Here is a 21,946-nt window from a genome sequence, read left to right as displayed (position 1 = left end):
GAGAAACACTTTTCTTTGCAATAAATAACAGAAGTATTACACACACACACATATATATATGCTACAAACTTTCATTCAAGTACAATACGCACCTAAACTATGTAGAATATATTTACAGACGATTCCAATTCTTTGTACCAAACATTTAAATATAAGTTATTTCAGTTATCCAAGTCCTAGATAAAACTACATATTTAAGTAATTCCAGGAAGGTTCATTCCAGTTCTGTAAAAAAGTATTTAATCATATGATGATATTTCATAATGCTCTGTTTCCAAGAGTCGATAATGCTTAGAATCGACACATCATAATGTCGACACGGCGAAGAACCGACATGGCACAGGATCAACACGGGAATATGACATCGACATGATAAAACCGTAGGATCGACTCCGATGTGCAATCAGTATTGACATAATGTATTGACATAATTAACAACGGCGACAATCGAGAGAAAGGGGAATTGAATTAAGTTATCATTTTTTAAGTTATCTACATAGAATCGATCCTGCTACATAACCGAAAATGATTTTTGAGTTTCCGTGTTGATCGCGTGCCGGCAAAGAGAACAATATTTCAAATTAAAATCCCTAAAGGGATAAACTGTTGTTGGCTTTTCCCGCGTCGGGGAGAAATACAATAAAGAATATTAGTAAAGGCTTTAATTGGATGGACATGTAAATTGATCCTGCACTATGCCGCCTTAGCATAATTACATTTAATACTTATCATGCTTGTGTCTGCTTACAAAATAGAACAAAATCATCTTACGTGGAGTAAATGAAACACCTCAGAAACGAGGTCACAAAAATGATGGTGACCTTCGGACGGATTAAAAAGTTAACCTGGTGATGGAATGTGGATTATCCTCTGACCTGGAAATTTTCTGATTCACGACCATGTAATTAATGTATCTGTTTATAATAAAGAATAAAATGACCTTGAGTGGAGTAAATAAAACAGCTCAGAAACGATGTCAAAGATGGCAATTTTGTACTGCATCTGAGTACTGAATTCCGCATCTATGCGCTTTCTTAATATTGAAACTTCATTTCAAGATTAAAAGAGAAATATTTCTTTATACTTTTTTTTAAGTCTGGACAAACTTTGCATATTTGCTAATGAAATTAATTAAAGTTTACTCATTTTAAACACTTTAATTTAAAGATTACAATAAAATATAACGAAATCTTATTGAAAGTATTTTCAAAATGTGCGAAAAGGTATCTTACCTGAGTTGTTGGAAGGGTTCTGCTCTTACAAATGGAGTTTGGACCGAGCCTTCAAAGCGAATTCCCCCAGATCCTAGTTAAAACATAAATAACAACATAAACAGATGTAAAATGGCACGAAGCATCGCGCAAAAATAACAATTAAAATCAAATAAAATAAATGAATAAAAAAGTGTGACTAAGTGAAACGTTTTTAGCAATCGCAGTAGTTAGGTAGCGCGATTTTATCTTTGTGGGATCAAACTAGGATGAGATATATTTAATTAACCTTTTGGAACGCACATGAAAAGATTACCTATGCTAAGATTTTAAGCGAAAATTAGCTAATTTTGCATATTACATAATCACCTTTTCTAAGACTTTTTATCGTAAGTAGGGTAAGGAATAATTTTCCAACTCGAATTTCACCTGTAAAATGACCGTATAAAAATAAATAACAAAATTCAATATATTTTTCGTATCTATGATTAACAAAATCTGCATGGTCAACAGTTCAGATTTTGAAAATGGTATTTTAATTTTAATTGGATAAATAAAAATAATTGAATAGATTTATGGTATGATGAATAAATTTATGAAATAAATAACGCATATATTCCCTTCGAATACTTACTTACTTAATTTAATTAATATAAATGTTAATTCGTGAAATAAAAATCCCAATTAAAACTAAATTTTAATGTCAGAAAATCAAAAAAAGTAATCTTATGTAGACTAGTTAACTGATTCATTGCATAATTATATTCGCATCACGCATCTAGTTTCTAAACACATACACATTTGGATAGCTATTGCTTAAGATAGGAGCAAATATAACTTCTATAGTGTTAAATTTTATAAATTACCAAAATACCCATTTAAAGGATGAATTTTAAGGAATTAAAATATGTGAAGCTTAAAACTGCCGCATCTGTTCAGGTGTAGAGGCAAGTAGAACTAATAATCGTTTTCTATTTTAAGTGAATTTTCACCGCTTTAAGAGGCGATGTTAAGCCCATTTTAACTTTATTCCTTAAACCTAACACATTCCTTCCTACATACTTCCTGGCAAGTGAATGACTTTGAAGATTATGAATAGACATGCAAATCAAGGGACTCAATTTCAATAAGAATAGTTCCGCAAATGATCACCCAGTGATAGGCGGGCCTTCCTGCTGTTCACTCCATACACTGACACAGATAAGCCCTGTAAGTTCTTTGCTCAATTTATGGAATTCTTATTCGCAGAACTCGACGTTAGGAATTTGCAATAAAAGGAGTGATTGGTCGGCATTCACAGCTTCCAGATTTCATCTATGTGATAAGAAGAGGGTTCATTTTTGGTTTAAAATGCGCTCTAGCTCGTAAATTACAATACGTTTTCCTGGACGAGGAACTATCGCTGGACATAATTTTACTGAGAGTAAAAAACGATTTAAAAGCGTAATTTAGAAATGTGCCTTTAAACTGGTACCTGCTTGAAGTCTTTTATCCCACTCATTTCTTTTCAAACATGAAGAAAAATGTATTGAACATGTGCACATGTTTAGCTTGGTTTGGTTAATTATTTTGAGCAAAATATTCAAACTCTTTCTGTTACTGGGAGAAATGCTGTCATAGAGGATTTTTTAACATTTTTGTGTGTTAATTTTTCCTTTTATTCTTGGTAGTCTATACTAATATAATAAATTTGCATACAGTTATACACAGAGCGCACAATTTAATAGCAGTAGTTTCTGTTATTATTACTATTTTAACTGTTACTTTTTAATTTCAAAGAAAATTTTGACAAAATCACAATCGCTCGGAGACACCTTTCATCAAAATACTTTTGACGGCTTGAAAGAAATTACCTTTTATCGACACCTTTATTCTGTTAATAAAATTCCATTACGAATGTTCAAACTTATAAAAATGCGTAAAATAATGCCAATAATGATAAATGAAATAAACTATATCTTTGCTCGCTTAACATCATTACTGGCTGGAATACAGCTGATTATCTCTAGCTTTCTGCACAAAAGCCTTGTTTATCACGAATAATTAGTCCATCAAGTAATGTAGGGTAAGCAAAATCTTATGGCGTATATTAATGTAAGCAATTATCATTCTTCCATCTGTTAATCTAAATCTGAAGCTAAAAGTATATGAGCTATATTAAAATTTAACTGTCCTAATAATAACCTTATTCATAAAATTAACGAAAATCAATTATTTAATAATTTTTAATATGTAAACAATTAAGTTATATTTTTACAATGCCAAATAGAATGTTTGTAAGATTTGTTTGTTCTTGGCTCTTTCGTCTTATCATGCAGTTTGAGATAACTGGGAATGATTTAGCGAGATAACAGCGGACTTCGAAGCTTTATTCCGTCACGCACGGATCAGCATCAGCATTTTCTTAGCATACTCGGTATGAATAGAAATAATTTATTTTTAAACTTAGTGTTTTACTCATTGATCTAGTTTGTTTGATAATTAATCACGGAATCTAAGAGCAATTTTTTTTCTATTAACAAGAATGAATCCTTTCTTCCTTACAGCATTGATTCTCGGTTTCACAGACATTATTGGAAAAATAAACTGGAGGGGGGAATTACTGTTAATTAAAACCTGATTAACAAATCTTGCTAATGAAATTAACTAATCCTTAAAACTAAATTGTTGTTCAATATTAGCAGTATTATTAAATTGTTGTTCAAGCTTATCATTCTGTATTTAATGGATTATTTAGATGATGACAAAGCACGTAAATCTCTCTCCTTAAAAAGGACGGACGCCTTCATGTAGGATATTTTAAGAGGAAAATTGGTCTGTATTCACGTTCGACATAGAAAAAACCCACAAAATTTAGATGCCACCAGCCTGTTTGTCTATATTTGAACCTGGTCGAATTACCAGGGTTCAGTGGTTTCACACATTCATCTCGGAAAAACTGTAGAAAAAATTGAGTAGCCTGGAAAAATCGAATTAAATAAAATATATTGTTCATAATTCCCATTAAACAGTTTTGTTTTGTAATATGCTGTTGCATATTAGTAAATTTGAGCTTAATACACCAAGATTTACATTTAATTGAGACATCTGGATTTAAGGACAAAATTTAATTTGCTAAAGTGCCTTCTTCTATATGAAACTAGAAAATACAAGTGAAAAAGTGATCGGTCTTTAGATATATTTAGTCTATATCCGTAAATAACTCCTGCACATTTATGAAACCGAATTTTTGTTGAAATATTTTTTTTCTTGACGCTTGGAATCCTAAGTTATACGGCAAAGCTTAATAAATACAAGATGAATTAGACACCTGTTGAACAGATTTCAAGACCTCGTGTAAGCATGTTACATTGATACGCTTATTAGCAAGTCCCAATGAGCATATTATATATATATATATATTATATATTATATTATATATATATATATATTATATTTTATATATATATCTGATATGTATGCGTATATAATGCACACACACACACACACATATATATATATATGATGTAGTTTTGGTTATATTTCTCCATTGTTTAAAACATGTAACTGCATAGTTTAAATTTTGTAAGTGCAGATTTCCCCCATTGTGCTATGCCGAGTTCATTACATAAGTATTAATTTCTAAGGACATATCCTTGATTGATGCAACACTGGGAGTGCTATAAGCGCACAATAATTTCTATATACTCAGCTTATATTTTAAACAGCAGAAAAAATACAGCTAAGCGAGAGGTGACTTTCTTAGGAATAAGCAAGCAGCAAAAGAGAGTGCGTATATCAAGTATTTATAATCTTAGCTTTAGTTTAATTCTACACATGGATTGGGCAAGAGGTTTCGCATTGCGATTACTGCAAGAAAAATGCAAATGCTTTGAAGGGGTTTGTATTATTTTTTAAAGTAGGAATTTAATGGTCTGGTGTCAATTAAGTGTCTTTCATATTCTTTTACACATGCAATATATATATATGTTAAATAAAAATAAAGCCTATAACATATAATTACACACACACATATATATATGTGTGTAAGATAAAATTATATGAATCAGAATTATAATATAACTATAAACATTAATTCTTCCTCTCTATTCTAAAATCGTAATAACTTCTCTGCATTGCGTCATTTCTAGATCACTCTATGTCCCGCTGTAATGCTAATTCACTGATGATTTCCTTTTGACTAGGCATTCGAACTTCTCAATTTATCGAGAGATTACTTTCAATCTGTAAACACTACGCGTGATTATTTTTTTGAAGCACTTGCAAAACACCACAGCAGAAGAATGATCTGTTACTTTTTAAACACTGAAAAAACAAACTTGATGATTTATTTCTTTCACATTATCTCTGGATTTATCACAAAACGATGATTTGAAGAGCTGAACTAAATTTTCCATTGAGGTTTCAGGCTTCAGGAAACTATCCTACCGGCTTAATTGTCATAATAAGAGCAAATCAAAGACGGAACACTGTAGATTCGTGATTAGACCCATATTGAAGAAGATTTTGATTGCGTAGTATGCTAGTAATGCTAACTTGGTAATATCTAAAGAACTTCGCAGTCGAGGCAGTTTTAATTCCATTTGTATTTGCAACTGATATTTGTGGCCACAATCACTTGGCACTCTAGTCGTGCCTTTCCACAGAAGATTTACATCTTTGATATTGTTGAGATAGAAAGCAAGCCAGCGAAATTACATCTTAGCACAGTAGAGAGCAAAGCTGAAGTGCGTAGTTATGAAAGATGGAAGCACGGCAAAGAGAAAAGTTCTGGTTTACAATGGCAGTTTCAGTTCCCAGTTATTACGTCATCAGAGCTGCGCGGGCCATAGAGTGATCTAGAAATGACGCATTGCAGAGAAGTTATTGCGATTTTAGAATAGAGAGGAAGAATTAATGTTTATAGTTATATTATAATTCTGATTCATATAATTTTATCTTAAGATGTAAAATATAAAAATAATACGATGGCTTTGCTCTTTGCGAACCAGCAATCTTTAATTAATTTTCTGCGATTGATATTCGTGACCACAATCAGCTGGCACTCTAGTCGTGCCTTTATTTAAAATTATGCTAAAATTAGAGCCCCATTAACAAATTTACTTAAGAAAGATACTCCTTATAATTGGACTGATGAATGTCAAAAAGCTTTTCGAAAATTAAAAGATGCATTGATTTCTAGACCTATCTTAACTTTGTTTCATCCTAAATATCCCTGTCATCTTTTTGGTGATGCGTCCAAAGAAGCTGTTGGTGCTGTTTTAAAACAAGAACATCCTTATGGTAGTTTACATCCAATTGCTTTTCATTCTAGAAAATTAATTAAAGGTTGCTGGTTCGCAAAGAGCAAAGCCATCGTATTTTTTTATATTACATTAATTCTTCCTCTCTATTCTAAAATCTTAATAACTTCTCTGCATTGCGTCATTTCTAGATCACTCTATGGCGATGACGTAATAACTGGGAACTGAAACTACCATTGTAAACCAGAACTTTTCTCTTTGCCGTGCTTCCATCTTTCATAACTACGCACTTCAGCTTTGCTCTCTACTGCCCTAAGATGTAATTTCGCTGGCTTGCTTTCTATCTCAACAATATCAAAGATGTAGATCTTCTGTGGAAAGGCACGACTAGAGTGCCAAGTGATTGTGGCCACAAATATCAGTTGCAAATAAAAATGGAATTAAAACTGCCTCGACTGCCAAGTTCTTTAGATATTACCAAGTTAGCATTACTAGCACACTACGCAATCAAAATCTGCTTCAATATGGGTCTAATCACGCATCTACAGTGTTACGTCTTTTGATTTGCTCTTATTATGACATATATATTTATATATTGTTAAATAAAAATAAAGCATATAGCATATAACATATAACAAATATTCAACCCGGAACATAAGAAATAATTGCATGAAACGCGCAAAACCATGTAAATGAAAAATTAAAGCAGCGAAAGAAAAAAAAAAGGCTATTTTCATTTTTTGCCACATATTCGGCAGGGCATTGGTGTAACAAAAGAAACCCTCTTATGTAGTAGCGAAGTAACCGTTTTTTCTTCTGCTGTTTTCATTTTTGGTTTATGAAGTTTTTGAACCTTTTGCTGCAATTATTTCTAATACTCTGGGTTGAATATGGGATAGATTTAAATGTTTTATTTTTGTTTTACAATATTACCGTCAGTTATTGAAGCTATCAATACGTAATTAGATTAGGTTTTGAACTGCTTTTTACTTTGCATATATTCATTATATATGTATATACAATCACAGTTTAAGATTTAAATTAGGTCCTCTTCTCCATACAGAGCCGGATCATAAAACACATAAACATGTGTTTATTGCTGTATTTAAAACTAACTAAACAAAGCTAAAAGTTATTCATAAAACAAAAACCAGCGTGCTATAGCGATCCGGGAAGGAGATTCAATTTAATGCGTAAGCTAATATGTAGTGGTAGCTCAAGGTGGGAGATTATAATAATTTTCCCTATTTAAACTGCATCGTTATTCATTTATTACAACTAACTTCATTAGTTATAAACGGGTATTTAATTAGTTGGTATATTCTTTATTGTTTTCACTTGTTTTCCAAAATTTTCCTGGTGTCTAAAATTTTTTTGGTGTTTTTAAGTTTTTAAAGTTTGCATGTTGCACATGTATCAAAAGCTGCTGAGTACAGTAATGAGTTCAACAATTCGACAACCATATATTTGTCCATTTCTTTAATACTTTCAATATATGTGCCTTTTTATTCGTTTTGAAGCTATTTGGTCATATTGAAAGCTTTCGTCACAAAGCTATTTGGGCATATTGAAAATTTTAAGGGCTTTGTACTTTATGTCATTTTAACTAAATTGCAAATCTTGACAGAATTAGAGACAACATTTCTATTTTCATACAAATAAATATCATTGAAATTAATGTAGTATGTACAGAAAACCCATGTATAATATTTTAATTGATGACAAATATAATGTGCATAATATATGCTATGTTTCTTCTTCGGATACTTACATAAGTTGAAAGTTGTTGTTGTTCTCCTGATGAATCTATGAGATAACGCTAACCTTGCAATATATGGTAAAACTAGTTTATTAGGAAATATACAGCAATAAATAAAAGCTGATAATCAAGGCAAAAGCTAGAAGGAAAAACATAAAATTCAGAGCTGAAAAATGGAAATTATCTAAGTATTATTTTATCCTTTCAGACACCGTGATGATCATTTATCTTTAGACATAAGAGGGCCACTCAACCAGTATATTGCCTAGCGACGCTGACTGCCGTGCCGAAGGGCCCGGGTTCAAATCTCGGAGAAGACATAGATGTTTGTAAATGTAAAGTGTCCGTGCGGCATGGAGTACTCTAAATATGCGGCGAGGCGAAAGTCCTCTCGAGAGGCTGTGGTAGGGAAAGAGGGGTAAGAGACCCTCGAACCCGTCCCCTTGGAGTACTCTCCATCAAAATCAGGGGGCTAATCGTACCTCAAGGCTGTTGCCAACGACAGGCGTAAACTTGCGTTCCTTGTCACAAGGAATTTAGGGGACTTCGGCTGACAATAGGTCAGACAAGTGAGCATTAGCAATAACAACAATAACAGACATAAGAGGTTAAAATCATTAGCTGTTAATAGTTTTAAATTAATCAATTTTTCCGACAACAGTTAGTTTTATATGCAGATTTTACGTTAATCTTCATTGTTAACATAAACAGAAACTACATATAAAATAGACTCCATTAAATTACTGCTTTCGTAAAGAAATAGACAAGAACTCCCTTGTTTACAGTGGCTTAGATAATTCAGCTAATTTCTCATAAGACAAGCCCATTTGTTATTATTGCAATGCTAACAGAAAATATTTTAAAAAGCAGTTCTAAGGATAATGAATTTTTTCTGAAAATTATCAAGAATCTAAAAAACGTTTTTAAACATTCAGCAATATTAGAATTAGCCATATTAGAATTTATATATATAATCTGAATAAGATAGTATAACGTAACAATTTTTCTCGTTTAACAGAAATTTATTAATTATAGCCAAGCATTCCAGAACTGCTTCACAGGAACGGTATATCTTCATGGTGAGCTTTCCTTTTCATTATACAAGGATAAAACACTATATGGCCATTGATTAAGAACTTTAAGGAGAACTATAAGCATTTCGTGTCTTTGACTACTGCTTACTAGTGCGCCTTGCACACTGTATAGAGAGAAAATCCCATGTTTGTGCAAGAAAGATACAGCTTTAAATCTCACGCTCAGCTCTAAATCTCATGTACTCTAAAATCAGTTAGTCAGTTTCGTTTTCAGCTTCTGTAATGATGTCAAGCAAGTAGAATTTGAATACGACTTACAGCAGAACTACAACATTCCCACGTATTTGTCAATAAGATAACATTTGTCCATCTAACTTTCATACTGAGTTATTCTCACTACGGTGCGCATCTGCTACTGAAATGAACATCTGCAGAGAAACCCTTATAGCTTTTTAATTTCTTTGAATGTTGCTTCACGAGTTACTTTGCGATCCGTTGATTTCAACTATATACTGGAAGAAGCAGGCACTTAATAAATGTATTCAGAGACCACCTGTTTCAAAGCTTCTAAGAAACTACGTTCGGATATAAACTTGAAGCTTTGCTTTTTTTATCTATCGTGTTGCCTCTGGAGCTATTTTCCTGCCCGCTTGTCTCAGCGCCAAATCCATTAGATAAATTGAAAATCCAACCGGAGTGGAAAAACAGCTTAATAACAGTTGTACAAGAAACTTGAAACAACCAGTTCACATTTAATAGAAACGTTTTTCTTCACTGTTCCTTGCCTCATTTTTGTTTACTTTTTCTCTCGGAACCCTCTAACAATCCTAACAACTTATCACTTTCTTCAAAACAACTAAAGAAATAATTCCTTATTCGTTTTATATAGGTAATGGCAAGCGAGAGTATACCAGCTGTGATTCTACGCAGAAAGAAATGAACAAAGAAGCTGAGCAAAGACAATTTAATTCTTGCAGAGAAGAAAATGATTCTGATTTTAAATGTTCTATTCAGAGTCAGAACTACTTTTAGTTTTCGTAATAGCAATTCATATTAATTGTATTCATAATTTTAAAGAAAAATTAACACATTTCAGCGGATACCCGTTTTAACAACTAAGTGAACATTATAGTTCATACAAAAGTTATATTTTGAAGCGCATAACTATACATATCTGATAAAAAAAGATGAAATATTTTAAAATGTTATTATTACGTAATATCACTTTTATTCACGAGAGTTAAAGTTCAAAAATCGATTAAAAACGCTGATTTAAATAGATCAGATATTGTATTTTATTCTCGTAACGGAATCAGCAGTCATTGCGGGTAAATTAGTGTAATAATGATTAGCTGAACTTTTCTCTTAGTTAATCATTATTTCACTTTACTCGCAATTACTTTTAATTGGTATTCGGTCGCTTTAATGTAATGTGAATTCAACTAAGTATTTTATATTTATATTTATATGGATTTGTAAATGTATTAAAACACAACATACAGATTTGTTCCCTTTCAGAATTTTACCTTCTTTCTCTTTTTGGTAACTAATAACAGATTTTTAAAATGAAATAGAATTTTTCATTTCGGATGTTTACTTGAGGATGGGTTGAGGGCTTACGAATTTATAAGCAAAATTTAATTCTTAATTCTTACCTTCTATTCTTAAGTTTAAAAATTGTGAAAAGAGCACTTTACCACGACAAAACAAGCTTCATTAAAATGCAAAATTCTCTCTCTAATCACATTCAAGTTCTGTGTAGAAATTAACTTTATGTAATTTACTAAATTTAAGTGTTTTTGGCTTCCAAGTATTAAATTCTGTAATGTTGTTTACTTTTATTTGTAAATGCATCTATAACTGAGCTGCCCATACTAAAAAGATAGCATAATAGCTTATCAGTCATGCCTGTGAATCATCTATTATTAATTTTTATGTAATGTATATTTGTAAAATTCTGCAAGATTCTACGTCCTGCATATATTGATATATTCATATGATTATGTCCTTACAACAGTGAACTGTATATTTATTTAAATAAACTGCAATAATCGCATGACAGTCGCATCTGAGATTAGTGTTGCCAAGAGTAGAAGCTTATGAAATTGCAGTAATGTCCTCCTGTTAAGTGATGTGCGATGCCTTGCAGCGTAAAGCACTAATGTATATTTACAGGTCGTGCACATAATAATTACTTGTTCTAATAGTCTTGTAATACTACGCAAGTCAATCGTACTTGTAAATTGTACTACAATGAATTTATATAATTGATATGATGGATTCATTTCAAAGTACTGTTACATGCCTGCACTAATCTCAGTACAATACTCGTCAATTAAATTATTAAGATCAATCCTGTTCTAACCAGCTTTTCTGATTAGAACTAGCCGAGTTTATTAATCGGCTGGGTTTAATAGTCGGAGATTTGTGTGCTTAAAACTGTTATATTATTTTTAAACTTATATATTATTGAAATAATTAACAACTAATCTAATAATTAATGCCTACAATAATAATTATTAATTAAATATTAATGATAAAATGAGACTACTTACCAAATTTGGGAATTGAAATTTTAATTTTTTACAAAAATTTCCTTATAATTAAGTACTTGATGAAATTTTAAACGCTAACACAGAATTAATTTCTCCGTATTTGTTTTGTAATTTTTGTCAACAATTCTTGTTGTATTCTTAAGGTTGTAAAACTGCTCATAGTTTGATCACTTTTTAGTTCAAGTGCTTTTCTTAGAACTTGCAGTGTTTTTCGAGTTTTCATTGAGCGTGAAACTTCGTCGCTTTATCCATATCATTTTCATAGTCAATTTAAGCCTTCTGCAGGATTTTTAAAACTTTCTGGGATTTCGAAGATAGTTAATTTTACACTGTACTTAAAAGTACGTATTCTAAATGTGACTTCTTAACTTTCCTAAGTGATGTTCGAAACATTGGTTATAGCTCGCAATTCCTCTGATGCTTTCCGAATATATGGTTTTAAATAAAAGCCACATTTTCGAAAGCAGTTTTTAATTGTGTTTTAAAAGAGTGCCCTCATGCATTGACTATAATATGCATGACCTTTAGTAAAACTATGAACTTGGTAACATTCTTCGAGGTGCTTGCATTTTCACATGATTCAGTGTTATGTATCATTTTCTGAACTACATTTTCACTATAATGATATTTGAAAGTATCTATAATAACCTGATCTAAAGACTAAATGATATAATTTTCTATATTCAGGCAGAAAACTGATTAAATGTTTGTCAGAAGATATCAGAGAGGTATACAGCACAAGACGCTAAGAGTAACGTTGTTTTTGTTTCATGTTTCAATTCCTTGTCCCATTTCAAAAGGAAATCAGAACAAAATACTATTTTTCCCTGCATAAGTTCGTGTTTCTATGCTGCCATAACCCTTGACTCCTTTCAAAGATCAAAGTTGTCTATGTTTGACAATATTCGATTGGGACTTCTTAATTTTTGCATCCATACTGCACTTAAATAGCACAAAATCTCGCTCCTTAAGATTCTTAAAACCAGCTGTAAATTTCAGTTTCGTTTATATCGTACATTTTGCGTAGCTTATATATCGTTATAGAATGAATTGATTTTTATCAAGTTATCCAGAGCATAATGATCTGCCATTTGCCATTGATTTTTTAATCATTTTATTATCTGTGTATGAGCTATACACATATTCAATTTCATCAAAAACAACCTTTTCCTTCATGGTGCTTGAATTTTATTGCAAAAGAGTGTATAATACACCATCAAGTATAAAAAAAGTTTCCTGCAACACGAATCATGGATCGGAATTCCCATTAATATTATCGATTCCAGTAACCAGTTTCCAGTATCAGCACAGCATCGTCATGTAACGCGATGTAAAAACGATTAAACAAGTTTCATCAAAACTAACCAGGCTCAGGCGTAGGCCTGATCGGTTGGCATTGAGTTCAATGAGAACGTATTGCTGGAGTCAATGAGCCTTCTGTGAGTCTGAGTCGTTGAGCACCAATGTCATCGGAATGTCACTCCGATCTTTAAGTGGACCACACAAGAAATCGAAATTCCGCCTCTCTCAGCCCAGTAATACAGTCGTTCTCAGTCACGAATATGTGCCTGTACGCAATCAAAATCTGATGTAAAGCCATCTTTAGAGTTCGTAGGGTTTCGCTCAATAGCACGTTTCTTCATAATTGCGCTTGTTTTTGAGTTTGGATCTTGAAATATCCATTTCGATGCGTATTTTACATTCGCTTGTGCTGATCATAAAACTTTAAATTTTAAACATTTGCATAATTTTTACTGAAATATTTGTTAGATTTCATTCAAATCTAACCACAATATCGGGAATGCGTTTCTTCTATTTTTCTAATGCTTTCCTTTTATTAAAAAGAGTAATTCAATAGTTTGATCATTAAAGTGTTTCATCATTTCGCATTTAAGATATATTATTCATAACAGAATAAAGTATGGAGTTATATCGCTTTCCAAAAGAGGGCCAAAGTTATCGCAGTGATAATGATTGCAACTGTGACATCAAAAAGCATGCTAATTAATGCAAGAAACAGGACACGCTTTGCAATCCAGTGATCCTCGAAGAAATAAATATTTTGTATATTACTGATTGCTATTTGTAAATATTCTGACATAATGTTTCTCTAAAAAATATTGTAGCATTGTAGCATTGAATCTCTAAAAAGTATTGTAGTATTCTGACATAATGTTAGCTTGATTATAAATACGAATAAGTACATCAAAATGTGATTCAAGTAAAAAACAATAATTTAAAATTAAAAATAGCGAGGAACAATTAAAAACGAAACATGTTAACAGAAGAAGATAGATGAATAATGCTGCTGACACTGCTATCCAGAGTGTAGTGGAGGAAATGCAGACTCCTTATAAAAATGGCAAAGCACTTCTAAATTCCGTGCACCAAACTGAAAGAGTATGTGAACTGCAACGACGTAGATAAAAGTAATGTGAGCATTGGAAAAATCAGACGGCTACCTTTTATATTAGCATCGAAATGCGACACAAAATTAGTAAACTTTATTATCTAATATAAAAAAATGAGATATTGTTTGATGGTTAAACGAATTTAATACACTGCGTTATAAAACTGAAAAATAAGCAATATAATGAGAGTGTCATGTGTTTTTAGTGAATCAAAAATGTAGGAGCTACAACTCAAAGTACAAAAGTCAGGAAGAGAAAATCTGACGCAATAAAAATCTAAAATCTGAAATAAAAAAGCTACAGTTCTAGAAAGAATCTACAGATACAGTGTTGCTTCTTCTTGATTATGATTTCACGATAACTTTCAGCAAGTTGATTTATCCGAATCGCCTTCACGTGTAGCATGTGTGCAATGACCACTGACAGTAATGCAGATGGTGAAAATTCATGAAAAGTGAGATGTTTACAGTATCGAGAAATCAGGAGCATACCCCCTCGAAGTTACATATGCTATGGCGAAGTTTGGGAGTTAACGCATATCGCATAATACGTTTTGTGGTATTTTTAATTTTTATACCTCCCAATATACAACATACACATAAAATATACATACGTGTCTGTAAACGCATGCTTTTTCTATCATAATCAGTAAAATATCACGAAGTTGTGTAGGTGTTAGCTGTTTAGTACTGATAACTTAATTATCAACCTTTGGTACTACTATGCTTTATATCTTCCTAATAAACAAAATATACATAAAATATACATACGTGTCTGTAAACATTTTTCCATCATAATTCGTAAAATATCACGAAGTTGGGTAGGTGTTCGACTGTTAAGTACTGAGTGCTTAATTGTCAATCTATGGTGCTTACTATGCTTTATTTTTTATACCTCCCTAACATACAAAACACAATAAATGTCTATAAACGCATGTGTTTTCCATCATAATCCGTAAATTATCGTAAGTTGTGTAGGCGTTCGCTGTTTAGTACTGACTGCTTAATTATCAATCTATGGTATATACTGTGCTTAATTATCTACCTATCTACACTAGAGTGGTACAGGAGGGGAAGATGCCTTTATTATATTTCAAGAAAAGTTTATATATATTTTTACATCAATAAAGCCAAAAAATCTGATATATCCAAATATATCAAACGTGGAGAACAGAGCGTGGGGCGAATAAATAAAGTTTCAAGAAAGGAACTGTAAAAATTTCAATTTGCTAGTTCCGTCAAATGCTCTTTATAAATTTACTAGGGCTCTTTTTAATAATATTAAATTTTATTATACTTAGAATGAGATAGAAAGAATTTTTTATTCAAAAACTATCTGTTTCGAATTGATGAGTTTTACCTTAGTTTTTAAATTACGAATATTGCTTTCTCCCTTCCTTCAGTTGAACATTCTCATAACGTAATGATATTATTCTTAAAGATTGAATTTTCTATCATAGATTAAGAAGTAATTTACGATACATCATTATAGTTACCTATATTTATCATATTCTAAAGATTAAGATAAACGCAGAAGAGTATTTTTTTTTTCTTTTTTACATTTCACTTCTATCCAAGATTTCAGTATCCTTTGCCTGCGTTAATCACAGGGTATTCAACTAGCCATTTAATGCAAAATAAAAAGTTCAGGAGTGGTTTATAAAAATATGCGTAAAACGGCGATGAAATCCAAGGATTATAATGCCTCAGACATGCTATTCAATTGAAGGAAAAAATAATAACCGCCATGCTATTATGAGAATAATCTCCCTGGTTCTGTTTTGTACAAAGGAATCATTGGTACTGAAAATGCTGCAGAAACTTGGGTGTCTTTTGCATAATGAAAGCAGTATGAAGGACTAAAGGATTATGGCAGCAAAGTTAGAGCATCTCTAAGAAATCTAAAAACAGCGATAATGATAGTATGGAAAATGTTACTTCTTAAAGTAACAATGAAGCGTTAACTGAGTGGTTCCATACCTTTTAAAAGAACTTCGTTTAGTAACCATGCAGACAAATTTGCCTGGCACACGTATACTTTAAAAAAGATATAAGTTAAATAAAAAAGGATCATTAATCACGATAAAATACGTTTGTTGAGCTTTAAAATGCATGTTTTTCTCTATGAGTTTTCCTTTTAACTTAAAGAAAGAAAGGTAAGATAGCATTTTAACACACTGATTAACAAACCGATAAGCCTAAATAATGAACTAAAACCTATAATCCAGAAATTTATGTACTACAAGTAAATTATTAATTTTTTATCAACACAAGTGTATTTAATAACAATATGATTTTAAATGTTATAATATTGATATCTGTAGGCTGTTCTCCCTTGGAATAACTAATGCAAGCAAAAAATTACTAAGCTTTCTGTGCAGTTCTTGAAAGAAACACTAGTGAATCATTTATTTTATAAAATTTAACTTTTGTAGGATAATCACTCTCTCTTAGAAAGGCCTGCACTCTTCTAAATTCTAATATACTGCTTTACAGTCACAAGTAAATTCATACCAATCTAAGAGATCTATATAAATATATATTTAACACTGAAGAAAGAAACTAAAATTCAGATATTAAGGATTATTCGGAACTGACTTCTAATAATACATTTCATTAAATAGTTATGAAAATAATTGTCTAATAGAGTAGAAAAAGCAAATATTTCTAATGCTTTATACATATTTTTCAGAATCTTGATATGCATATTTAATGTAAAATAATAGTAAAGATCCAAAGCATATAACAAGTGGTTAATGAAAGATAATGATAACAAGTGGTTAATGAATAAGCCTACAACTCAAAATAATGTGTTAATAAATACCAAATGTTAGCGCAAATTCCAATTATTCGAAGTAAGCTAATAACGTCTTTTAATAGTGAATTGATGTTGAAAAATATTTTCATCAGATACTTATGGTTTCTGATTTAAAAAAATGTAGAATAATATCTAATACTTTCATTATTACAAAAGAATGCAAATAAAATGTAGACAACGGTAATTACGCCAAGCAATTAAAAACATGATATAGGTCAAATCCATTCAAGTTTGATGATAGCATTTAATGAATTTAGAGATCATCTGTAATACATTTCAGTAGTACATCAGTGCTACCTCAGTACAGTGATCAATTAGTGTCAGTTAAGTTTTAGTAGTGACATAAATGACACTATATTTTATACGAAATTTAATTTGAAATGCAATAAGCAATATTTATTAAAATATTATGTTTCTTTTTCTAATTAGAGGCTTAAAAATATTAAACATTCGAATGCTGCAGAACTTTTAAGTGAATGTTCATTTAATGTACAATGAATCTTTAGGCTTAATTTTATTTCTCATAATAAACTTTGAACACTGTTTCTGAAAGCATTCGTTAATCAAGTTTTAGAATATTGGAAGTCCCCTTCTCCATAGCTGAACGTTCTCTACTTAATCAAATAATTCACAGGGGCATATAACTTGTTTTAAAAGTTTACCAGAAGTATTCAATAATTTAACAGTTTCAAATTTACTATTGTTTATATTTTAGAGTACTACTTTTCTTGAATTAAATTTTATTCTGTATGAGGTTGCGTAACACAACTTGTAAGGATCTTAAGTTTTACTAACGTTTATTTTTATTTTAAATCTTTACTATCACTTCTTATTTTCTACTTCCGGCCAGAATTATAAGCGTTAAGGTTTTTATGCAAAGTTTGTCTGGCGAACGCCAAGTATTTAAGTTGTGGCTTTTTGCCAAGCGAAAGAGAGGAAGCAGTGAGTCGACGCAGGCCGCTTACCTTAGAAGTTACGCAGTTGCTTGTTGCCTTCCAGGCCAGAGGTTTTAATCCTCTTGATCAATTTTAAACGTATTGTAGTGTTCACAGTTCTCTGTACTACATACGCTTCCTGTTAATATAAGGCCGATCTTCCACGTTTATTATTCTAAAGTTAAATTAGAGTTTAGTTTTATTTTTATACTTTTACGTTTTGACCCCAAGTAGCGGGTCGGTGTATTCCGAAGTACGGAAGTCATTGTAAATAGAGAAAAATAAAGGGTCTTGTATACCCTTCTTGTGTATCCTGTTTACTTCCCACAGTTTTGAACATAGCTTTAGTAAGCTCTCTGTTCTGAGTCAGGTCCTTGCATGTTCCCGAAGAAGGTTAGAAGGAACATTGAACCTGATAGTGGCGCCCAACGAAGAAGAATAACCATGGCCGAGTTTCAAGAAGGACCTGTGCTGCCTGCAGAAACGGCTCAGAATCCAGAAATGCCAGCTGCCGCCCTGGAAGGATTTGGTTACATCGTCCAGACCAAGCGCGCTTCGATGAAACCAGAAGCAACATTTAAGGGAAACTCACCGGTAACCAGTTTTTTGGAAAAATTGGATGACCACTTCATGTTCTACCCCGTGCACGAGTTTCAAAAAGTTACCTTAGCTACCAGCGCTTTGAGGGGCCAAGCGCTTAACTGGTTCAAATGTATAGGCAGAAGTCTCTTGGGTCAAGCAGGAAGTCCCACCTGTACTTACGAAAATTTTAAGACTGCCCTACTAAGAGCCTTCCCTGTTGTAAGGGATCGTGCGAAATTAGAAACGGAACTTTTCAGTATATATCAACAAAGAATCGAAAACCTCTCGAGCTTTATTTTAAGAAAAATTCACGTTTTCAAACTCTTGTATGGAAACCGTCCGGATCCTGAAATAATTCAAGTGATTTTGCCGAGGTTACTGCCCCAAGTGCAAGACTTTATTGAATTAAGAAATCCGACTACACTGGAAAAGTTATTTGAGCTAGCAATCCAGTTTGAAAGTAGAAGAACGCCGGACGTCGAAAGAAGACGCCAGTATCAACAGCGAAACCAATTTGGTACGCCAAGACTACAGCAAACTCAAGCACACGGCTACGGAGAAAACGCGAATCAGTGGGCAAGGAAACCCGAGCATTCAAAAACAGCCGGCGAACGTCGACAGTTCAATAGCAACCCAGGAAAAAAGTCTCAAGGCCAGTGGAAAAAGAAGGAAAGCACGGAAAGGAAAAATAATTTAAACTAAAACGGATTTCTGCTGACGGGAGGGTGCGGAAATCCGAAGGCCAAGAAAACCCCTCTTCCTACAAGTTAAATACAGTAATGGTGAAAAATTTGACTCTTCCGAAGATTGAAGTGTTGGTGAATAATATCCCAGCCACCGCACTCCTGGATACAGGCGCGCAGTGTTCCTGTGTGGCAGAAGATTTTTTTAGGAAGTATTTTCGCAAATACCGCATATATAATTCGGATAATACGACAGTGTTAGCGGCGCAAGGAGAAAAATGTAAGTGCGTAGGTAAAGTACCGTTGTATATCCGTATCAAGGACGAACAAGTAAAGGTGATGTTTTTTATAGTAAAGAATCTGCAAGCACATATAATTTTAGGAATAGATTTTCTTTCAGAAGCACAAGCTACGCTGGATTTTAATGAAGCGTCCCTTAAGCTGACAATGAAACCAGTTCGTACAGAAAACGCTGAACCGCCGATGTTAAAACTTGACCATCTCTCTAATGACGAGCAAGAAAGAATCCGACAAGTGGTAAGTGAATTTGCTTCGTTATTTAGTGATATTCCAGGATTTACTCAGGTTACTAACCATAGTATTGACACCGGAGATGCAATGCCAGTTCGCCAAAAACCATACCGGTATGATAAGAATAAGGAAAAAAATATAGAATGGCATATTACCGATATGCTACGTAAAAAGATCATAACGCCCATCTCAAGTAGTTATGCTAGCCTGGTGGTTTTATGTAAGAAAAATAATGACTATCCTTTGACGCATCCAAAAAGATGGAGATTCGCGATTGATTACCGTAAATTAAACTCCATAACTAAATATCCGGTATATCCGTTACCAATTATAGAAGAAATTCTAAGGAACATAAAATCAACTAAATTTATGACGACTTTAGACTTAACGACTGGTTATTTTCAAATAGGGCTTAGGCCTGAGGACGTCCCTAAGACTGCTTTTATAACCAAGTCTGGCACTTATGCATTTTTGCGAATGCCGTTTGTCCTTTCAGGGGCCCCGGCAACATTTCAGCGATGCATGGACATTGTGTTAAGACCTGTTCTTGGAAAGTCCACATTTATCTATTTAGACGATATCATTATTACTAGTGATAATCTCGACCAACATGTACAGGATTTAAGACAGGTGTTTTCTTTATTAAATGAGGCCGGTCTAAAAGTTAATGTCGAAAAGTGCAAATTTGCAGCCCCTGAATTAAAATATTTAGGTTACAAAATATCTCAAAAAGGGATCGAGACAGATGAATCAAAAATAATCGCTGTACAAAAGTATCCGACTCCAAACACGGCAAAGAAGCTCTCTTCTTTTCTAGGACTTTATTCATATTATAGGTCCTTTATAAAAGATTTTGCGGCTATCGCTGAGCCATTATTAAAATTAAAAAGGAAAAAGGCAAGATTCTCGTGGACGGCCGAAGCCAATAGAGCTTTCGAAAAATTAAAACAAGCATTAACGCAGGCCCCTGTGTTGAAATTTCCTTAAAAGGATGAGAATTTAGAAATTTCAGCGGATGCTTCGGATTATGCGGTAGGAGCGGTACTTTTGCAAAATCAGCAGCCCGTGGCATTTTTTAGCCGAACTTTAAATCAAACACAAAGAAACTATTCCGCGACCGAGAGAGAGGCACTTGCAGTTCTGTTAGCAGTGCAAAAGTTCCGAGTCTATTTTGGAAAGGCGCCGATAACAGTGTACTCTGATCATGCGGCGGTAACTAGATTGTACTCAGGGAAAAATTTATCCCCAAGGTTAATAAGATGGGCACTCAAGCTGCAAGAATATAATCTGGTAATCAAGCATACCCCCGGGAAGGAAAATATCGTAGCAGATGCCCTATCAAGAATTAAAATAGACGAACAAGGTAATACCGCAAAGGTGGCAATGCTTACAGCATGTACAATAAATTCCCGAGAAACTGTAATAACCGAACTGGGTAAGGATCCTGAGTTTGGAAGCATTTATGAGTATTTGAAGGATCCTGAAAATTTTAGCCACCAAGATATTGTGGCGATAAGAAATAGGGCGGCCCATTACGAACTAATAGATGGTCTATTATTCTATACAAAAACTACGAATTCCAGCAACGAATTTCGACCTGTTATCCCAGCTAGTCTTAGATTAAATATCCTGCAGGAGCTCCATGACAGCCCTTTAGCTTCTCATGCTGGTATTCGAAAAACTATCCAACGTGTACGCGAGGCAGTCTACTTTCCTGAACTGCAAAAGTTAACAAGGGCGTATGTCCAGTCCTGCCCAACATGTCAAGCAGTTAATTATATTAATTTCCGCCCGGCCGGGTTTCTAAATAGTATTAAATCCGAATTTTCAAATGAAATAATTGGCATCGATTTATTGGGCCCTTTCCCAAAAAGTCAGTTAAATAAAAGTCGCTATCTCCTTGTTATGGTTGATCATTTTAGTAAATGGACCGAAATTGTTCCCTTAAAACGAGCCTCCGCGAAATTAGTCACTGATTCTATTTTAAATAAATATATTTTAAAATACGGGGCGCCCCTAAAAGTTATATCGGATAATGGTCCTCAATTTGTAAGTAATCTATTTGAAGACATGTGCCAAAAACTGGGCATACGTCATTTAAAAAGGGTCCCGTATCAGCCGCAATCAAATATAGCGGAACGGGTCAATAGAAATATAGTGAAAATTATCCGTAGTTATGTTAAAA

At 32.9% G+C, this 21,946-nt stretch overlaps 1 protein-coding gene across 2 annotated transcripts in view; it reads right to left on the bottom strand.

The window, feature by feature from the left end:
* Window positions 1-21,946, bottom strand: part of LOC118181027 (delta-sarcoglycan-like) — a 392,038-nt gene that overhangs the window by 19,817 nt on the left and 350,275 nt on the right. For both annotated transcript variants that reach the window (XM_035350101.2, XM_035350100.2), the window contains one exon: window positions 1,233-1,305. In XM_035350101.2, coding sequence (XP_035205992.1) covers window positions 1,233-1,305 — 73 coding nt within the window. The remainder of the gene's footprint in view (window positions 1-1,232; window positions 1,306-21,946) is intronic.

Source organism: Stegodyphus dumicola, chromosome X1 (genome assembly GCF_044657685.1).
Source record: "Stegodyphus dumicola isolate Sdum_Otavi_A_Nest chromosome X1, ASM4465768v1".
Classification (NCBI taxonomy): domain Eukaryota; kingdom Metazoa; phylum Arthropoda; class Arachnida; order Araneae; family Eresidae; genus Stegodyphus; species Stegodyphus dumicola.
Note: the sequence above shows the minus strand (reverse complement) of the source record. Positions and strands in the feature narration are given on the sequence as shown.